Source organism: Lissotriton vulgaris, chromosome 11 (genome assembly GCF_964263255.1).
Source record: "Lissotriton vulgaris chromosome 11, aLisVul1.2, whole genome shotgun sequence".
Classification (NCBI taxonomy): Eukaryota; Metazoa; Chordata; class Amphibia; order Caudata; family Salamandridae; genus Lissotriton; species Lissotriton vulgaris.
In genome coordinates this window covers 1,078,791,192-1,078,809,340 of record NC_141699.1, presented here as the reverse complement: position 1 = coordinate 1,078,809,340, position 18,149 = coordinate 1,078,791,192, and the positions used below count along the sequence as shown (strand labels likewise).

General features: G+C 47.4%; 1 protein-coding gene across 1 annotated transcript in view; it reads right to left on the bottom strand.

Annotated features, from left to right (window-relative positions):
• ECEL1 (endothelin converting enzyme like 1) overlaps positions 1–18,149 on the bottom strand; it is a 207,682-nt gene that overhangs the window by 114,332 nt on the left and 75,201 nt on the right. Inside the window, exon 4 of the mRNA XM_086944957.1 lies at positions 15,111–15,203. Coding sequence (XP_086801083.1) covers positions 15,111–15,203 — 93 coding nt within the window. The remainder of the gene's footprint in view (positions 1–15,110; positions 15,204–18,149) is intronic.

Genomic DNA, 18,149 nt, shown 5'->3' with positions numbered 1-18,149 from the left:
CGGGATCACTGGTAACCATTCATTTGCTTGTGGTTGTATTTAGGTGTTAAACTGATACTAATCAGATGAAACCTGTTGCCAGACAATGTTAACGTGAGTCAAATGAAAAAATAACACACATACATACTGCCCGCACCTACACATAGCACAGGCACTCATTACGTGGCAGCTGTGTAAGCTTCCACCAGAAATGCAACAGGTACTGATTAGACACCGGTAGTGCACGCTTCCCTATCCACACTGAACAGGCATCGGAAATGCAAGCTTCCCTCACACTCAATAAGCAGAGGCTATGGGGACGACAGGGAGACAAGCATCCTTCCGGTGCATTGAATATGTTCACTCCTAGCAGAGAGCACCTCCCTCAAAAGCACAGCAAATTCAAGGCACAGAAATACACACACACACCCACAGGCAATCACACACTTTTATTATTAGCCTCAGAACTCCTTCTTATCAACCTTGGAAGGATGAAAGGGTGAGCGGACCTGCTAGAACTTGTATCTGTGACCAGGAGTCCTGGCATGAACCTTGGAAGGATGAAAGGGTGAGCGGACCTGCTAGAACTTGTACCTATGACCAGGAGTCCTGGCATGGATGCATACGTCCACTGAGCCACTAAATATTCACAAGGACTAGACATTTAAACTAGTAAACACGGCAGCAGGGCAAGCTTCTATCACACACAGACTCAACGTAATCATAGTGTTGCCGGTGCAAGCGTCTTTCACAGAAATAGAACATCAGAGGTCATATCAGTGAAGGTCCACTCATGCCAATCGAACTCAACCCGGCTATGGATTAGTGGGGTGGCGTACCCAGTTCCCATTCTATTATTGACCTCTCTGATGAGATTCTGTATGCAACCAATTCCGATTTCAACTGTCACTGATCTGGGACATGTTTCTAGCAGGGGGTTAACTGGGGTGGTCAGGTTAATCATTTTATCAAACTGTGGCACTTTTTATTACTATCTTACCAACTATTTTCAGCAGAATGTGTGGCACTCCCAAGCCCATTTGTAAGGTCTTGGGCCGCCTACTCATTCGATCCATCTAATACCACAACTTTTCTCCAGAGACCACCTTGATCCCCCTTCTCTCGGTCCAGAGCCCAGAAGCTGTGTTAACCCATAAAACGTTATTTCTACAACAGGAGCCTCAGCTTCAGACCAACCGCCTCCTTGCCCCCCAGATGTAAGTCCCTTAATGAAGGAAAATCACTTTCTGATGTTCTATGTTTGCCAGGGTATAAATAAGTTATGCCAGGACTGATTCCCCATGAAAACATCACGTCGCCAGATGTGAAATCTGGCCCCACGCTATACGCCATATTCACCATTGGGTTTAAATGCTATAGATGTTTATATGTTTCGGTCATTTTGAGGCTGTTTCAAGGACTCCGTCTGGGCAGGCTTTGTTGATTAAGGCTCTTGGGGAGTTAGAGCTGATGGCGCTCGAGACTCTTAACCCCTTCCATGCTGGTGACGAACCCCAGCCGTCATGCACTACGGTGCTCGTGTGCTGATGACGGCTGGGGTTCGTCATGGCCCGCCCGTGTTCTGCCGGCGGCCGCACACGGGGAAAATCGCGGCCGCACGGAAGGGGTTAAGGTTGATCCTTGAACTTCGATTTACTTTTCACATACTCTCCTTCCTCTCAAATCCTCGTGCTGTGAAGATTTGTGATCCCAATTCAGGCACAAACTTGAGTTCACATTTGGATCAGGATTGCAATTTGTGTGGTAAACCCTCATTTTTTTCACCTGCACACATCTCACCAGGTAAAACCTCATAAAATGTGTGAGCTTTCCAGCTTGGAGAGGGGGAAACATGCTGCATTACTTCTTCGTCCGTCTTTCTGGATGCAGTCCTTATGCTTGAGACGCCTCTCCTCTCTGACTGAACCAATTCCTTAGCTGAAGCAAAAAAGTTCCTCCAAGATGGCCCCCGTTACCCAAGAGCCACCACAAAAGGGAGGATCTAATGATGCACATCCTGTAATCTACCAAGCCAATGAAATAAGTCTAATGCACCAAACTGGACATAATCAATCCCCATGCCTGGGGTGACCAGGGCTCAGAGTAATGAAGATTACCAGTAAGTAACTGGGGCATTACAACAGGCGGCTCTACACCAGTGGGCACATACGGCCCCTAGCTGCATCTGTATTTATCGAATGTACTATTAACTCCCAGGACAGTGATCATAACGAGTGCTTTTTATCACACCCGACAAATTCCAATCCTCCATAGTCAGGATATATCCGTTTCAGTAGATATAACGACCGCGTGAAATTTAAATTGCGCAAGCAGAACATATATAATTTAAGGAATTTCAATTTACACTTGTTACTCAAAATGTTCGAAATTAGGCCATTATGCCACGTCGTGCAAATACACACTGTTAGCAGCACAATTTTACAGCGAGCACACAAGAGTAATGCAAACGGCCAGAACGCGAGCCTTTGAAGCTTGCGCCACTTGTGTTTTTTTGCACTTTTTTATTGTGCAATGCGTCTGTGCATCGATTTGACACATTTTGTGGTAAAATTGTGCTAAATTATCAATTTGCATTTCAGGTAATTGCACTGCTAATGAACAATGCCCATATTTACGGGCAGGCCATGATTAGGGCCTTAATATATCGTCTAGGGGTGTGCACCGTTTTTATTATTGAATACATCTCATGAGAATATAGATATTGGCCTAGCTGGCATTTGCGCAGAATTCTGTTTTCCTACATTTAGACATTCGGGTGCCATGTTTCGCACCAAACTGCCAATATTGGTGGTAAGCAGTAGCAGGTGCCATTTTCTTGTGAACAGACTTTTCCAGTTTTTACATAAATTCTCCCAATTCCTTTCCTACATTGGATGCTATCTGGGTACCTTTCTCTCCTCCACTCATGGGACCATGTGACCTGTTCTGATTTCACACATTTTGTCAGTGACAAGTCTATTTCTTTTATTTTACAGAGTTTTATATAGCGCAAACTTGACCCGAAGGTATCTGGTATCAAAGCGCTTTACATAGCAGCAGTGGCTTTACATGAAGACACATTCATTTTTTGTTAGGCACAGGGAGATTATGGCCCAGATGTAGGTTAATCTGATTTACCGACTCTAGAATACCGAATTTTACCGATTCGGTATTCTAGATTCGGTAAAGCAGATGTAGGTAAAAATTCAGTAATTTTTACAGAATTTGTATGATTCGGTAATTACTGAATCTGTAGTTACTGATTCAATAATTGCCATTGATTCCTATGGGCCTGTCCGATTTGGTAAAATTACCGATTTTGCAAGGGTGACAGGGTGTCACTTCGACACCCTGTTGCACCCCTGATTCAGGCTTGTGTGCCATGTGACACACAGACATGCCCTTAGGGCATGTCTGTGTGCCACATGGCACAGGTGTACATGCACAGATGTGCATGTACACAGGTATTCCTTATTTACCATGCAATAGAATTACATGGTAAATAACGAATCGGTAATGGCCTGTGGCACTGTTTTCAGTGCCACCTACATCTGGATTTACCGATTCAGTTTATTTACCGATTCGGTATTTTACAGAATCGGTAAATGTACCGAATCTGTAAATTTACAGATTCTGTATATTTGAAGGCCCCTACATCTCCATTTGCAAATACTGGTCGGTAACGGCCGAAAATCGGCCGTTACCGACCGGTATTTGCCGACCTACATCTGGCCCTATGTGATTTACCAAGAATGACAGGATGTTCAGCGTCATTGCCGAGACTTAAACCCGGTTCCCCAGATTCGAGGGCGACCGCCCTAGCCGTTAGGCCAACTCCTCTCCCGAGTCTAATGCAGCATACTATGTTATACAAGGGATTTTCAGTGCACTCAGTTGCACCTGCAACGTTTTTTGGCTCTAGGGATAGAAAAACAGCTACAGAGGTATTAAAATTCTCCAGAGAAGAGAGAGGTCTTGAGAGCTTTCTAGTGAGTAAAGAGGGAGGAATTGAGTTTCAAAGAGAGGGGTCTGCACAAAGAAGCTGCGCCCACCTCCATCACCTCTCTAGAATGCATAGATGGCCAACAAGTCAAAGACATACATTGCCTGCCCCAGTGCTTAATTTGTAAAAAAAAAATTGTGTGAGGGCTCTCGTCAGGAGGGCGCTACAGTTTGCATCATCCACTGCCCCTGCCAGCGCTGCCAATGACAGTTCAAACACAACAACCAACCATCGCACTCTTACAAGTGTGGCAATTTAGACTATTCCAGGCCCCCACAGCTACATGAACGGCTTGGGAGGCAGGTGTTAGTCATTGTAAATGTAAATTAAATTAAGAAACTGCTGTAGTTTTGCTCATACATATATTAGGCAGACAGCACCACCATGTGGCAGACTGCCATAAGCACCAGTGCTGGTAATTAAGTGGCAGCATCTGAAAACACTGGCTCAAATTAAGCACTGGTCTGCCTAGGAAATAAGCATTGTTGGGTTTCTGAATGAAAGCAGTGATCATGAGTTGATGGATGAATGTTACAGTTCCACTTTGGTGGGAAGCCACGACAGGGCTGAGAAGGGTCGGCGAGGGCAGCAGATCCGGAGGCACCTATCACCTGGTACGTTCCTTGGTTCTGGAAGCGTCTAGGAGGTAGTTGGTCAGACCATAATAGAGTGAGTTGACATTGTCTAAACGGGGCCATACGTACTAAAGCATTTTCCCATAGACACAGAATGAGTAAAACCCTTTGATGCATCTCCCTGAATCCCTTAGACAATAACAGTCCAGCCGGACGTCAGCCCCAACACCAGCCACCCTCACCTCAGTTTTGTTTGAGCTTAACTTGAGCCGGGGCTGTCCATCACCTCCCAGGTGTGCATCACACACAATTGGAACACAGTTGAAGATGACGTCTTGCCCAGGCTTAATAATAAACTGGGGTCATTTCCATGCCTGCAGGAACCAATGGGAGGGACAGGCGACAACGACCTTTCCATGCAGCAATACTCAGGCCCTGATCACACATATGCTAGTTTGGGGGGTCATTGTAAAGGACATAGAAACCCTGACGTCAGAGAGAGCTGACAGCATCTCATGTATAGCACAGACACAAATCTGCCATCAAAAATCTGTTGTTCAACTTTAGCCACACTGACTTAAAATTATAGATCGAAGATCACACAATGAGCTCAAGTCAGGAAGCTGAGATTCAAAGCCAGAAGTCATTATTCCGATGCCAGACAGACCACATCACCCAATGTGACCCTCTCGGTGACTCACTGGAGCCAACTCATAGGTTGCCTTAAACATGTACTGAATTACTTAGGGGAACCTTTTTAAAACTTAGAGAACATTAGCTACAGATTGCGAACCTGCTTACGTCATTGGTAAAGTGCTTTCTTGCTGATACTGCACACAGTCTGTAACCAGGGGTCTCCAAACCGGTCCTGGAGGGCCGGATCCATGCCAGATTTTTAAAATAACTACATGTATCTCAATTGGGATATGTAAAAAATCTGGCATGGATCCGGCCCTCCAGGACCGGTTTGGAGACCCCTGCTGTAAATGATGGTGTAATTACAGGATGGTGGAATTTCCCTCCGAAGATGTCGCGATTTTTCATATAGCGCTTGCTACTGCAAAGTGGATTTCTAGTAGCGTTTTGATTTGTTCCTTCGGTAAAATGGGCACTTATAAGCAGTTGTTTCTGTTTTTTCCTGGTTAAGTGCTTCCTTGCTAGGAGATCCCTTAATGCATTTCCTTTCAGACGAAGCACCTTCGCTTGTATTAAGGACACAGCGTTCTTCTCTGTCAAACGGATGTTGTCTCATTTCTAAAACTTGTCTTTTCTGCCGTTCTCTAAGCGGGGATCTTCGGTGTTACCAAGGCGGCCGCCTTTCTTCTGGAGGCTGCTGTTCGGATATGAAAAACCACTCAAATAAAGAGCTGATTCAGTCACTCAAAATCAACGCCGAGTGTTCTGTTATTTTAAAAAGATGAAAACGTTGCCTTTTCACCAATCGGTATTGACATCGCTTGGCAACAGTACGCGCCCTATAAAACACACCAATGGGGGAGCCGCCACTGACGTGCACACTTATACACCCTGTACGTGCACTCACAAGCACGCAGTACACGGATACACAGACACACAGGCATTCACACACGCATGCATGCACAACAGTGCCCCACATAGACCCATACAAAGTCAGACACACACACACACGCACGCAAGTGCATTCTGCAAATTGATGCACGTGCAGGCTGCACATGCGCACAGGTCAGTGGTCGAAGTGGGGACAAAGAAGTAGGGGAACTGTGGGCGGAGACTCAGGGGGCGGGAATAAGCAGAGTAGTGGATCAGTGGGCGGAGTCGGAGGTGTGGCTAAAAATAGCAAAACATACCAATTTTTTGTGCATTTGACATTTCACTGACCAGTTACAGCTTATAACGTTATTTAATTCAAACAACCGATAAACATGTTTATTTGAGGTTTAATATATAAGTTGTTCATATTTAATTCATTTACAATGTGGGACATGTTTCCAATCACAGAAGAATGAATTTCCCCTATTGACTTCTGTTGAAAGCAGAGGCCGCAGGCTGCTGAAATCAGTGCTTAATTTGTCAAATAATATGTGCCGGGGCTCAAAGTTTTTCTCAAAAGCTCGTTAACAGTGCTGCCGAATGCAGGGTTGACAGTTGTGTCCGCTACCACCAAACACTCCCTGTGCCTTTATTTTACTTTTGCAGGTTCTTTTTCATCCCTGCTTTCTGCTCTTGTCTCTATTTTTCCAGTCCTCTTTCTTTACACATATTCTGCCTTTCTCTTTTGTACTCTCTTGTACTGTTTTAGTCTCCAAAAACGAGTGCTGGTGGCCACCACCTGCAACCACCTTGTCAAATTAAGCACCGGAAATGGGAGGCCTGATGACAGTATGGGGCATGACTTTGCCTCCTGCTTGGTTTTATTTTCAAAAGTAAGCAGCCCTCCATATAACTACAATCAGCAATTATGCAAGGAAAGCATTTACTTATTGATAATTTGTGACTAGAGCTAAGCTGGACATTACTCAGAGATAGTGCTAATTAAATCATGACTAAGTGATTTTTTGGGTTATGGCTGTTAGCGGCACTATTATGGAGTCAAGATCCCTGTATTGAAGTAAAATAAGAATGAGAAATATGAATGTGCATGCATCAGGAGAGTTGGAGTGAGCTCTCTAGGTCTCATACGGGATGGAAGTGACGTTACTAAATAAAAGAACGTATAGTGCTACAGGAGCCTGTAGATAGGGATAATAACAGAATTAGAGTGATGTGAATGCTTCTTGTCACCGGCACACTACTTTTAAGGACATGGGCTTTGCTTTGACATGTGCTATCAATTGGGAACATAGAAAAGGCTAATTATGCAGCAAACAATGAGAGCAGGGTCGGCCCGTGCCTGAGGTTTTACCAATGCCAATGGTAATGGTAATGTAATGTATGTATACTTGTAAAGCACACTGTTACCTCGTTACGTGGCGTCCTGGCGCGGTATACCGCTGGGGAACCCATCCTGGCTAACCTTGTGAGAGGGCACCCCCAAGGTGAAGCCAGGCATCCCCAGCGCTGCTAGGGCCATTGTGGAGATTAAGCAAGCTATTGCCCAGAGTTGCAGAGTGGGACCCATGGTTAGCGTAGGCACCGAGGCGAGAATTATCGAGTTGGCGGACATTGACCCAAGACCCTGCCGCGTCGGGAATTGAACCCTGGTCCCGAGCTGACTTCTGCTTCAGGGTCTGTCGCTTCTAACCAGTGAGCCACACTTCTCCACAGTGTGAGCCGGTTCAAGGAGTAAATAAAAGCCGGCCTTGAGATGGATAGCCTGGAGAATGAGAGCCACCCTAATAGCAAAGCTGAGGAATAATCGCCATCCACACATCAGTCCAGGACCTGGCAACTCAAAACCCATTAATGTTTACACCCATTCCAGCGGCAGGCGGAAACTACAGCTTACACCCAGCACTACTACCACACTGGCCCTGGACCACGTCTCACCCTTCTCCCGACAGTCCAGGAATGACTGTAACCTTTGTGCTCCCCCACCGTGGCACCTTTTAGAAGAGGAGAACATTTTGCAGTGCTCACATTTGAAAAGTCATTCCCTGCTAGTATTTGTTACACAACTGTGTTTGCCATGTCTCATGTTTGTAAACTGGATGTAATTTAAGAGGTGGCTTCATGTGGTGAAAACTTTTTTGCAGCTTTACGTTAGATGCCAAGCCCCCCAAATAATAGAGAATAACACAATAAAAATGTTCATGCATGTAGATTGTTTTTTTTAAAGTAAGAATGCCGCAAATAAGTTAGGAGATACTGCCTTAGAGGAAGGCCAATTGTGTTTACAGTCTGCCTACTCCTGAAATACGTCCATTATTGCAGGCTACCAGCGCACTGTCCCTACTAGCCAGGAGGCCAGTCCATCACAGGACCAGTGCCCAAGCCGAGTCATGCACATTGAAGAAATCAGGTCCGACCATAGCGGCAGTTCAAGCACCCCACAGCCAGGTGGCATGGCGGTCAGCATGGTGGTAATCAAAGCAAGTCACATTTATCCCCAGCATCTCCTGCACACCACCCAACACTTCTGCGCACCCTTGCTTCAGAAAGCTGCACACCCCACCATAGAGCCTCCATAAGTACGAGCACACCTGGGTACTTATAAAGAATCTGGGTCAGAGCTTATAGAATTTCCAGCACCAAACGTCACTACTAAGTGGGCCTAATCAGTAGATTCTCTAACTTCGGTGCAAACGGTTTGAGATGTGACCCGTATACATCCCACATTGGCAGGATGGCAGAAAAATACAAGCGAGTAAGAAGCAGGTGATGGAGTGAAGAAAAGAGAATGGTTTGGAGATAAAATACGAGGAAAGGCAGAGAGAAAGAAGACAGAAGCAGCAAAGAAAAGAATTATGCACCAGGTGTTTTATTCCCCCCAGTTACTTGATGTTTGGGGAGTTCGGCTTCAGAGGCAGTCCAGGCTCGTGCAGGCCCCGGTTCAGCAAAAGGGTAGAGCTGTAAAGGAGGGGTCGGGGACCTCTGGGCAGGCACGGAGAGTAATTTACAGGAGAGGCTGGTGGGGCTGGGTCAGCTTTTCAGTGGCTGGCTGGCGAGCAGATATATAGCAAGTCAAGAAGTCCCCCAGGTGGCGTCCCTCAGTCTGATTGACACCAAAGAATCATTGTCACAGGTCCAGTGCTTAATTTGTGCCGGTGCTTTCCGGTGCTTAGCACCGGCACTTAATTGACAGGGCCGGGTCTACAGAATCTTGCACGAGCGTCATTGATGTTTTTTTAAAATTACCTTAAGTAGTGTACTCAGCCTGACCAAGGAGCGGTTAACAATGACTGCGTGTGTGAGACGACTAGCACACACTCGCTTTAGCTGCCGCGCACGGTGCCGTCCAAGATAGAATCAACAATTATTATGTTGTGGTCGTGGCGCTTGTGATCATGGCGGCCGCAGCCCTTCGTGGTCACTTATTCAGTCACTGAGTGGGCCGTGCGTGTGCACTGCACAGTTGACTGACTGTGCATGCTCCGTGAAGGTGGGCGGGCGTGGGACCAGTGCACAACACACACTGGCGGCAGCAGTACTGTTTGTCTGAATGACAAACTGATTTATTGGAGGGCAAGGGGCGGGCAGGATTTGGCTTCTTCTAACTTCTGATAGGGGCCGCTGTACACGCGCTGCGTGGCAGCGTGCGCAGATTTTTGTCACATGACCTCGCGCTCGCCACGACCCAGCATAACCACTGCAGCCAGTATCACTGCTAAAGGTTCTGGTAGCATTGTTGGGTACTGCTGGGTAGAGCAAACAGCAGCAGCAGTGCACCAGGCCCACCGCCTAATCTCGTAAAAAAATTCAGTTACATAGAGCCGGACCATCCGCCCACCACACGAGTAACGGTAAGATTGAAGTTAGTTGTTAAAACTGTGAGTTTCTGAGCAAGCACTGTAAGCGGCTAAGCAAACTGAACTAACTTTTTGCCATTCCAATACTGTCAGTACTGAATACCGTGCAAAAACAAACCAACGCTGTATTTTTATTTTTGGTAGTGTGTGAGTGAAGGTCCGGTTGTAAGATCACCGGCGTGGGGGTGGGGGCGGGGGGAAGAGGCAGCTCCATAATGCTGTTTATTTATTAGGAATAAAAATAGGATGCAAATGATGCTGCAATTCAGATTCACTAAAGGCCCCCCGCCCCACCCCCGGCCGTAGCGGTGTATATTTGTGCTGGCGCCGCAGTACTTACTGCTGTACTGACCTGCACAGGCTGCGGGTTTAAGTAAAACTACTAGGCCCTGCTCCCATAGCCTACCCGCCCAGCCGCTCGCTGACTGTCTTTTCCATACTGGTGCGATCCCGATGGTAATGTTTTCACTTTTTTTCTCGGGTGTGGTGTGGCGTTGTCAGCGCAACGGATAGTGATGCAGGAAGCAATATATATTACTCTTAAAATTAATTCCCACAGGTTCAGGGCTCATTGGTATTGTTTTTAGTTGTTGTCGACATCTGAGTGCAGAGTGCACAGCCTGTTGTTGATGGTATGAATAGTACTTAAAGCTCTAAGCCATCGCAGTTGTGTGCCCGCCGTCGTTTGCAAGGTTTGCATTACCGAATTCTGAGTCATGTGGTGGGATGATAGGGTGCAAGGCAGCAGTTGCTATTGAAACCTCTCCTCTTGGAGTACGTTTGTTTCATTCTTGTCAGCCCCTCCAGGACCCGAAGCTCCAGGGAGCTCGCATCTTTTTAGCAGCCAGGAGGGGTTGCAACTGTAGGTCTGGGCGTCTTATTCTCCGATTGCAGGTGTAAGGGGAGCAGGTGAGGGTTAAGGGGGTGGGGGTGGGTTGTATGAATGCTGCCATTTCCTTTCTTTGGTTGCTAGACTCTTGTTAAGCACACTTCCTGTCACACCCTCCCGGCTGGCATATTAAGCACAGCTGGGCTCCGGCAGGCCTAGCGCCTGGGGCAGGTGCACACTGCCCCACTGCTGAGGGGGGGGGGGGGGGGGGGGCGAGGTCTGGACCCAGGGCACAGCCCCCCTTACCGATCTAGGAGGCAGGGCCCACGGGGAGATGCGTGGTATGCATTTATATAGCGCCAAAGCACTCTACAAAGCACTACTGAAGATAGCAATCTACCAGGTCAATTCAAAATCTCCCAGAATTAAAGCTGCGCATTTTATTACGTGGTCTATATCTATGTTTAGAGCGAATGTACAACTTTCATGGAATTTGAAGGATGTAAGATGTGGTATTGGTAGTATGCATCAAATGCTAGCCTAACCCCTACCAAATTCCTAATACTTTGTAATAGGATGTTTACCCACACTGCTTAGAACAAGCACACGTGGCTGACACAAATTTCGATGAGCAGCTGAACGGATTTCTCATGGGAATAAGGGCATTGAAAAGACAAAAACAAGCTCCAAATGCAGAGCTGGTTATCGGTGATTCCTTGCCAAGCACTAGGGGGCCAGACTAGAGACTTCAGAAGCTACTGAACTGACCATGTATTACATCGCACAAAACAATAATCAAAATGGTATCAAAGTAATGTGACAATGACATCAGTCAATATGGTCATTTTGAAAACCATTTCCGTGCCAATCCGCACCAAGTTGTAAATGTCTTCTTTCAGGTCACCGGTATTTATCTAACCTCTTATTTTTGTTAAAGCAAATTTTCAATCAAATGAGGTGTTCTTATTAGTGCAGTAATTGATCTGTTCAATATTTCACCTTTACTCTAGTGTTTACTTGGCTATGGCTTGCGTGTTATGTTCAAGACAGTCCATCTTTAGCTTGGGTAAAATCAGTACTGGGTAAAATGTCTAATTCAATGTACTGAGTGAGTCTGAGCAGCATGTATAATTTTAGTGTGGCTAGAATTGTTTTACAATTGCTCGCACGACGCACTCTGTCTTTTCGCAGTGCCAGATGAGGATGGGGGTGGAGCTAATAGAGGAAGTGGGTGGAGCCGATGGAGGAAGTGGGTGGAGCCAGAGAAAAGTAGGTGTGGCCTCCGACAAAGATTTGAGCACCTGCACTTCATATTTTACAAATTAAGCACTGCACAGGTCACAGTGGGGGCTGGCAGCCTTGCGAGGTGTGAATCACGGGCTCACAGTAGCCACAGGGCCATCAGAGTAGCCGTTTTCGCACCATGCTACACTGATGGCCCTTTCACTCTCGCTTTGCAGGCCCATTAGAAACAGCAGGGAAGGGGAGGAGGTCGGGCGCCCTGCAGAGTTCCTGAATATTCACGGTGCACCACTCGTGCGGCGAAAAAAAAAAAAAGTGTACTTTTAAAGTATGGCAACTTTACAGTCCCCGGTACGCTCTTTCAAAAGTAAGAAGTAGGGGAACGGACTAACATTATTTTAAGAAGTAGGGGCACGCCGTGCCCTTCCGTCCCCGCCCACTTCTAACGCTGGCACAGGTAGTATGGGCATGCATGCGATCTTACAAACACATGGCATGCATATACACTCACAAGCACCTGCACACATGAAGGGAGTAAATGCACACTCATTCACGCTGCCCATAAAGGCGTACGCACTAGTGCACACACACGAACATCCGCACACACACGAACATCAACATGTACACCAATTTCCACACGTATGCACACCCAACTTTTCAAGACCCTAGCAGAGCCTTTTTTTGTTTTAGTACTTGCAGAAGCAACTGTGAATTGAGAGAGAGGCCAGATAGGGGCATGGAGAGAGAGGCCAGACAAGGGCAGGGGGAAGAGAGGCCAGACAGGGACAAGGAGAGAGACCATACAGGAACAGGGAGAGACACAGCCACAGAGGGGAGGGAGAGAGAGAGAGGCCAGACAGGGACAAGGAGAGAGGCAGCCAGAGAGGGTGGAGAGAGGCCAGAAAGAGAGACGGAGAGATAGGCCGGACAGGGAGACGGAGAGAGGCCAGACAGGGACATGGAGAGAGAGGCCAGACAGGGACATGGAGAGAGAGGCCAGACAGGGACACGGAGAGAGAGGCCAGACAGGGACAGGGAGAGAGAGGCCAGACAGAGAGACGGACAGAGAGGCCAGACAGGGACATGGAGAGAGAGGCCAGACAGGGACACGGAGAGAGATGCCAGTCAGGGGCAGGGAAAGAGAGGCCAGACAAGGGCAGAATGAGAGATGCCAGTCAGAGGCAGGGAGAGAAGCAGCAAGAGAGGGGAGAGAGGCCAGACAGGGGTAGGGAGCGAGAGGCCAGACAGGGACAATGAGAGAGACAGCCGGAGAGGTAAGCGAGAAAGGCCAGATAGGGGCAGAGAGAAAAAGGCCAGACAGGGACATGAAGAGAGCCAGCCAGAGAAGGGAGGGAGAGAGAGAGAGAGAGGCCAGACAGGGGTAGGGACAGAAAGGCCAGACAGGGGCAGGGAAAGAGAGGCCAGACAGGGGCAGGGAAAGAGAGGCCAGACAGGGACACGTCGAGAGGAGAGAGAGTGTACGGCGAGAGGAGAGAGAGTGTGCGGCACGCGGTGAGATGATGAGTCTGCTGGTTTAGCTGTGACACGCGTGCCTTATGGAGATGAATGGCCTTAGTGCCACGCGGCGTCTCCTCCAAGGAAAGATAAATATCACAGGCGCAGTCTATCATTTATTAATATAGAGTGCACGCGGCACTCCCCCCTTCCTGGCAGGGTACAGGATCCCCCCAGCAGCCTCTGATCAACCGGAACCCAGAGGCAGACCGGGAGCTCAGCTGAAGGCAAGGTCTAGCACAGGGGTAAGGGGCCGGGAGCCGAGGGTCCTGGGAACAGGAGCTCCCACCCCACGGCAAGCTGGAGTGTGATGTCCGCCACTGAAAGTGGCTGGAGGTTTACCTGGGCCCCTACTACCTAGAGTGCCCTGGGGGCGAAACTGGAGACGCAACGGGCATGTGCGCGCTTTTTCATCCCCGGGATACTTTGGTATTACAGAAGGGACCACAGATGCTTGTGCAGCCCCTAATGCCAACTAGGCCTGGACGGTAAATTTCGTTCCGCTCGCAGAATTTGCAGAAATTGAGTCATTTTGCATTCCGCAGAGAACGTGGAATTGTCAAAAATTCCACGATCCACGGCTTCGCAGAGTTTTGTGCTTGTTCTCGCTTTCAAAATGCATGTTCGCAAGATATTTCCCCCCTAGCATGCAAACATCGTTCACGAACAGGAAAAAAAATTGCGAATGGGTGGAACAAAGAATTCCACGTGTTCACAGAACTCTGCATGCTCGCGGAGATTTTTTACCGTTTCGCAGAGCTTTGCTTAGCGCAACTATGCAAATTCAGCCCACCTCTAATGCCAACTCTAACTTTCACGTATGTCCCCCTTAATCTGCATTATTGTATTTTTACACATTGCCGGCACCTCATTTCATAGGTCACAACCTCCCAATCTTTGAACCCATAGGCCTGCAACCCAACTACCCCATCTCTCCTCTAGTTTCTCTGTTCATTGCACCCACTATTAGTAAGAACTCACATAGCCTGCCTAATGATCACACCTAACACTTATTAATTTTGTCTACTGTAAAGAAACTGGGATAAATGTCTAGAATGATTTTTGTGGGACCACAAGACTAATCCTCACAATAATTAATACATAAAGGATGAAGAACTTATTGTGGAGAGAGGAGTATTGTGCTACTCACTGTAAAGTGCTTCAAGGCCTATTCAGGGTGAGTAAGAGCTATATAAATCCAATAACCAGTGCTTAATTTGTAAAATTATATGTGCCAGGGCCCTCGTCAGGAGTCCACCGCAGCTTGCACCACCCATCGCCCTGTCAGCGCTGCCATCACTGTACCCACACAAGTATTAATCACCACACTGCTACAAGTGTGACAATGTAGACTGTTCGAGCCCCCCAAAGCTATAAGAATGGTTTGGGCGACCGGTATTAACTGCTTTTAGTGTATATTGAATTATTAAAACAACGGTTCTGCTCATCTCCAAATCTCACACGCTCCATGTGGCAGTTTACATACCGGTTTGAAAGCATGTGGGCAGGGATGTAATAACACAGGTGTCACACCTTGCCTCTGAGTGGGCGTGGCTATAGGAAAGACTTGGTTGGGTACTCACGTTAGGGGCGATCTGCTGCAGCTGGGACAGGGTCACTTTGTTATACATGGAACTGATGTCGCGTCGTAGGTCATCGTACTCCGATATAGTGATCTGTGCCATAAAAAAAGAAACAAAGCAGTGTCAACCAATCACCAGTGTGATTCAGACGTAAAAATGTGCAATAGAAGACGCTGTCGTGCAGCAAAAAAGTAGGAGCGGGTGAAACCCATCAACATACATTACAATCGGTTCTAATGGAGGAAACTCGGCCAAGTAGATCAACTGAAGGTTGATGGCAAGGTCAAAGGTCGGAGGATAATGTCATTCCATCAGACTACCTCTGTATGTTTTGATAGAGGTTAAAGGCTGTGGCAGGACTCACAGGACAAACCAACGCATGGTAGATGGCTTCTCTTTGCAGAGTAACTCGCGGCTTCTTGTCATCTACCCGCTAATCACCACTTTCATCTCCAAATCCCTCTAGAATCTCATTCTACTGTGTACCCTACACCCCTCTTCTGAAATGGAGGTCTACCCAAGCCACCCCCCCTTGAGTAGAAAGCTCCATTGATTTGTAGTTGAGTTTGTGCTCTGTAAATCCCATGGAGACATATCTTGAAGTAAAGGTATGAGTAAATTTCCAAGCGGCTTGCTTTAACAATTCGACAAATTCCCTCCAAACACCTTAATGATGTCAACTCAAACAAACACCTGAATTAAGTCACTAGAAGATTCTCTGGGTGCAGTCTAACCTAGATGAATTCAGAGAAAGGAGAGCTAGAACAACGCAGCGGTCTATGACCAGTTGGATGGACTGCACGCTGGGGTTCTCCACCCTTGTGCATCTGCGTATGGGGTAATTGGTTCTAGAACATGCGATATTCCCACCACAGCGGAACAATGCAGGAACACGTTCCCTGAGACAGGAAGTGCTAAAGACACCGCTAGTTTCAAGCTGTCCGTAATGATGGTTGGCCATGAAGTCTCTTTCGGCCCTTTGGTAGGGTTGGGCTTCCCGCTTACCCTGTGGTGTCATCAGGCGTCTGTCGGACCACCAAGAGTTTCCCGTCAGTCGCCAAACCTGGAGTGCAACTCCATTTAACTTCTAAGCTCCATAGAAGGGTTAAACCTCTTTTTCCCACAATGCACTGCCATACCATTCCACCTAAGATAGACTCAGTGTCATACCCCTGGAGATGATAGAGTGTGCAGTTAGCTCTTGTTTGAGGAATATAAGGATTCACTGGCCAGAGCCTGTCTGGAAAAGCAACCACCCCTCCCAATGCCAAACACTCAAATTTAAAAAATGCAAAAAGAGGCAGCCATAGACCCTGAACCCAAATGTAATGAGTCAGTCAGTCTGTCAGACCTCTCGTTGTTAGGGGAGAGCATAGGGGATTATACATGGTGCCCTGCAGGAGTAGGCATAAGTGAAACAACCTGCATCATGCACTATTCCAAAGGTTAGGTACAATAAATAACACAGCGATCACACAGAAAGGCTGACAGACAAGAAGCTGAAACTGCAATTGGTTTTCTGTTATCACAGGGCAACGTGTCCCTGGTCCCTAGGCAGCCACACCACACATGAGAGGTAAAATACCCAGCATCTGCCCAGAGCATCAGTCACTCTCCTCTCAAAGTGTTCTTTATGCTGCCAATGATCATGCCCCAGAACAGACTTCAGGTACCTAAATTCTGGTTGTTTCGAAAGGTGTGTTAGACCGAATCTAGTAGGGAAATCACTGGCGCCCACTGAGATGTACTCTCTTGTGTGGGGAGTCACCCAGGAATATCTCGAGAATTTGTCTTTTCTATACAACTGGAATTTGCTGTCCTTCTGCAGAAAATTAGAGGTAACATTTCTACAAAGGGATAATTTTTAATTGAGATAAAAGTCTTCCAGGATATGGTGAATGGAAGATCCCTAATTTTGTGACATGTTCCAACTACCAATATGCTAACTATGGGGCCGATTATGATTGCGGATAATCCGCATCCTCCGGGCCGGCGGAAGCCACCGCCGGCCTGGAGGATGCGGATTATCCGCTGCGGACTGGAAAAAGCCCCCCGCCAGATTAGGATGGCTGGGGGATCTATTTTCCATCTGCCGCTTTTCCGCCGCGGTCGCCTTCCGACTGCGGCGGAAAAGCTCTAACATGGCGGGCGGTGTCTATCACACACCGCCAGCCATATTAGGATAGCTGCGGTCATATGCTTTTCCACTGCGGCATTTCCTGCTGTGGAAAGGCATACGGTGTTGTCTTTGGGGGCCCGTTGCGGGCCCCCAGGGGTGAAGGGGGGGTGGGGGGTGCACATGGGGGGTTACCTATGGTACCCCCCTTCCTTTGCGTGCACGAAGCGGCAGGCACCACACGGTGCCTGCAGCTTCGTGCATGCAAAGGTACACATGCATTTTTTTAACATTGCGGTGTGTGCTGCTTGAAGCAGCACCCGCCGCAATATTAAAAATACAGGATGTGACCGCCAGGGTGGCGGTCACATCCTATTTAGCACGGAGGGACCGCCACAGCCCCTGCGGACGGTCCCTCCTCCTCTGGGGTGGAGGACGGACGCAGGTCCGTCCGCCATCCTAATAGGCCCCTATGTTGTATCCATCACTTGTCACAAATAAAGTGACCTGTGGGTTGTCGTCCATTGCCACACTCCAGCCTCCTAATTTATATCATAATGACCACTTCCATATACCAGGCACCCACATATATATGTACCTACATTTATCTCTCTCCCTATATTTATTTATCTCGGACTCCATTGTTTCGCCATAAAATAGGATATAAAGTGATCCAAATGTTTTCTAACTCATATATAGTACTTCACAAATAGTAAAAATGATCTATGAATTTGGAATATTTGAGGAGAATCTGGCGAGCATGGAAGGCTGACAACAGTAAGCAAAGTTAGCGGCCTAGTTGTCTATTTGTTTTTAAATTACATGTGTGAAAATGGTGGTGGTTCCTTTAAAAGGACAGTCTGTACACAAAAACTCTATGACCATGTGGAAGGCTACATCCGAAACATATCGGTCAGTTTTTA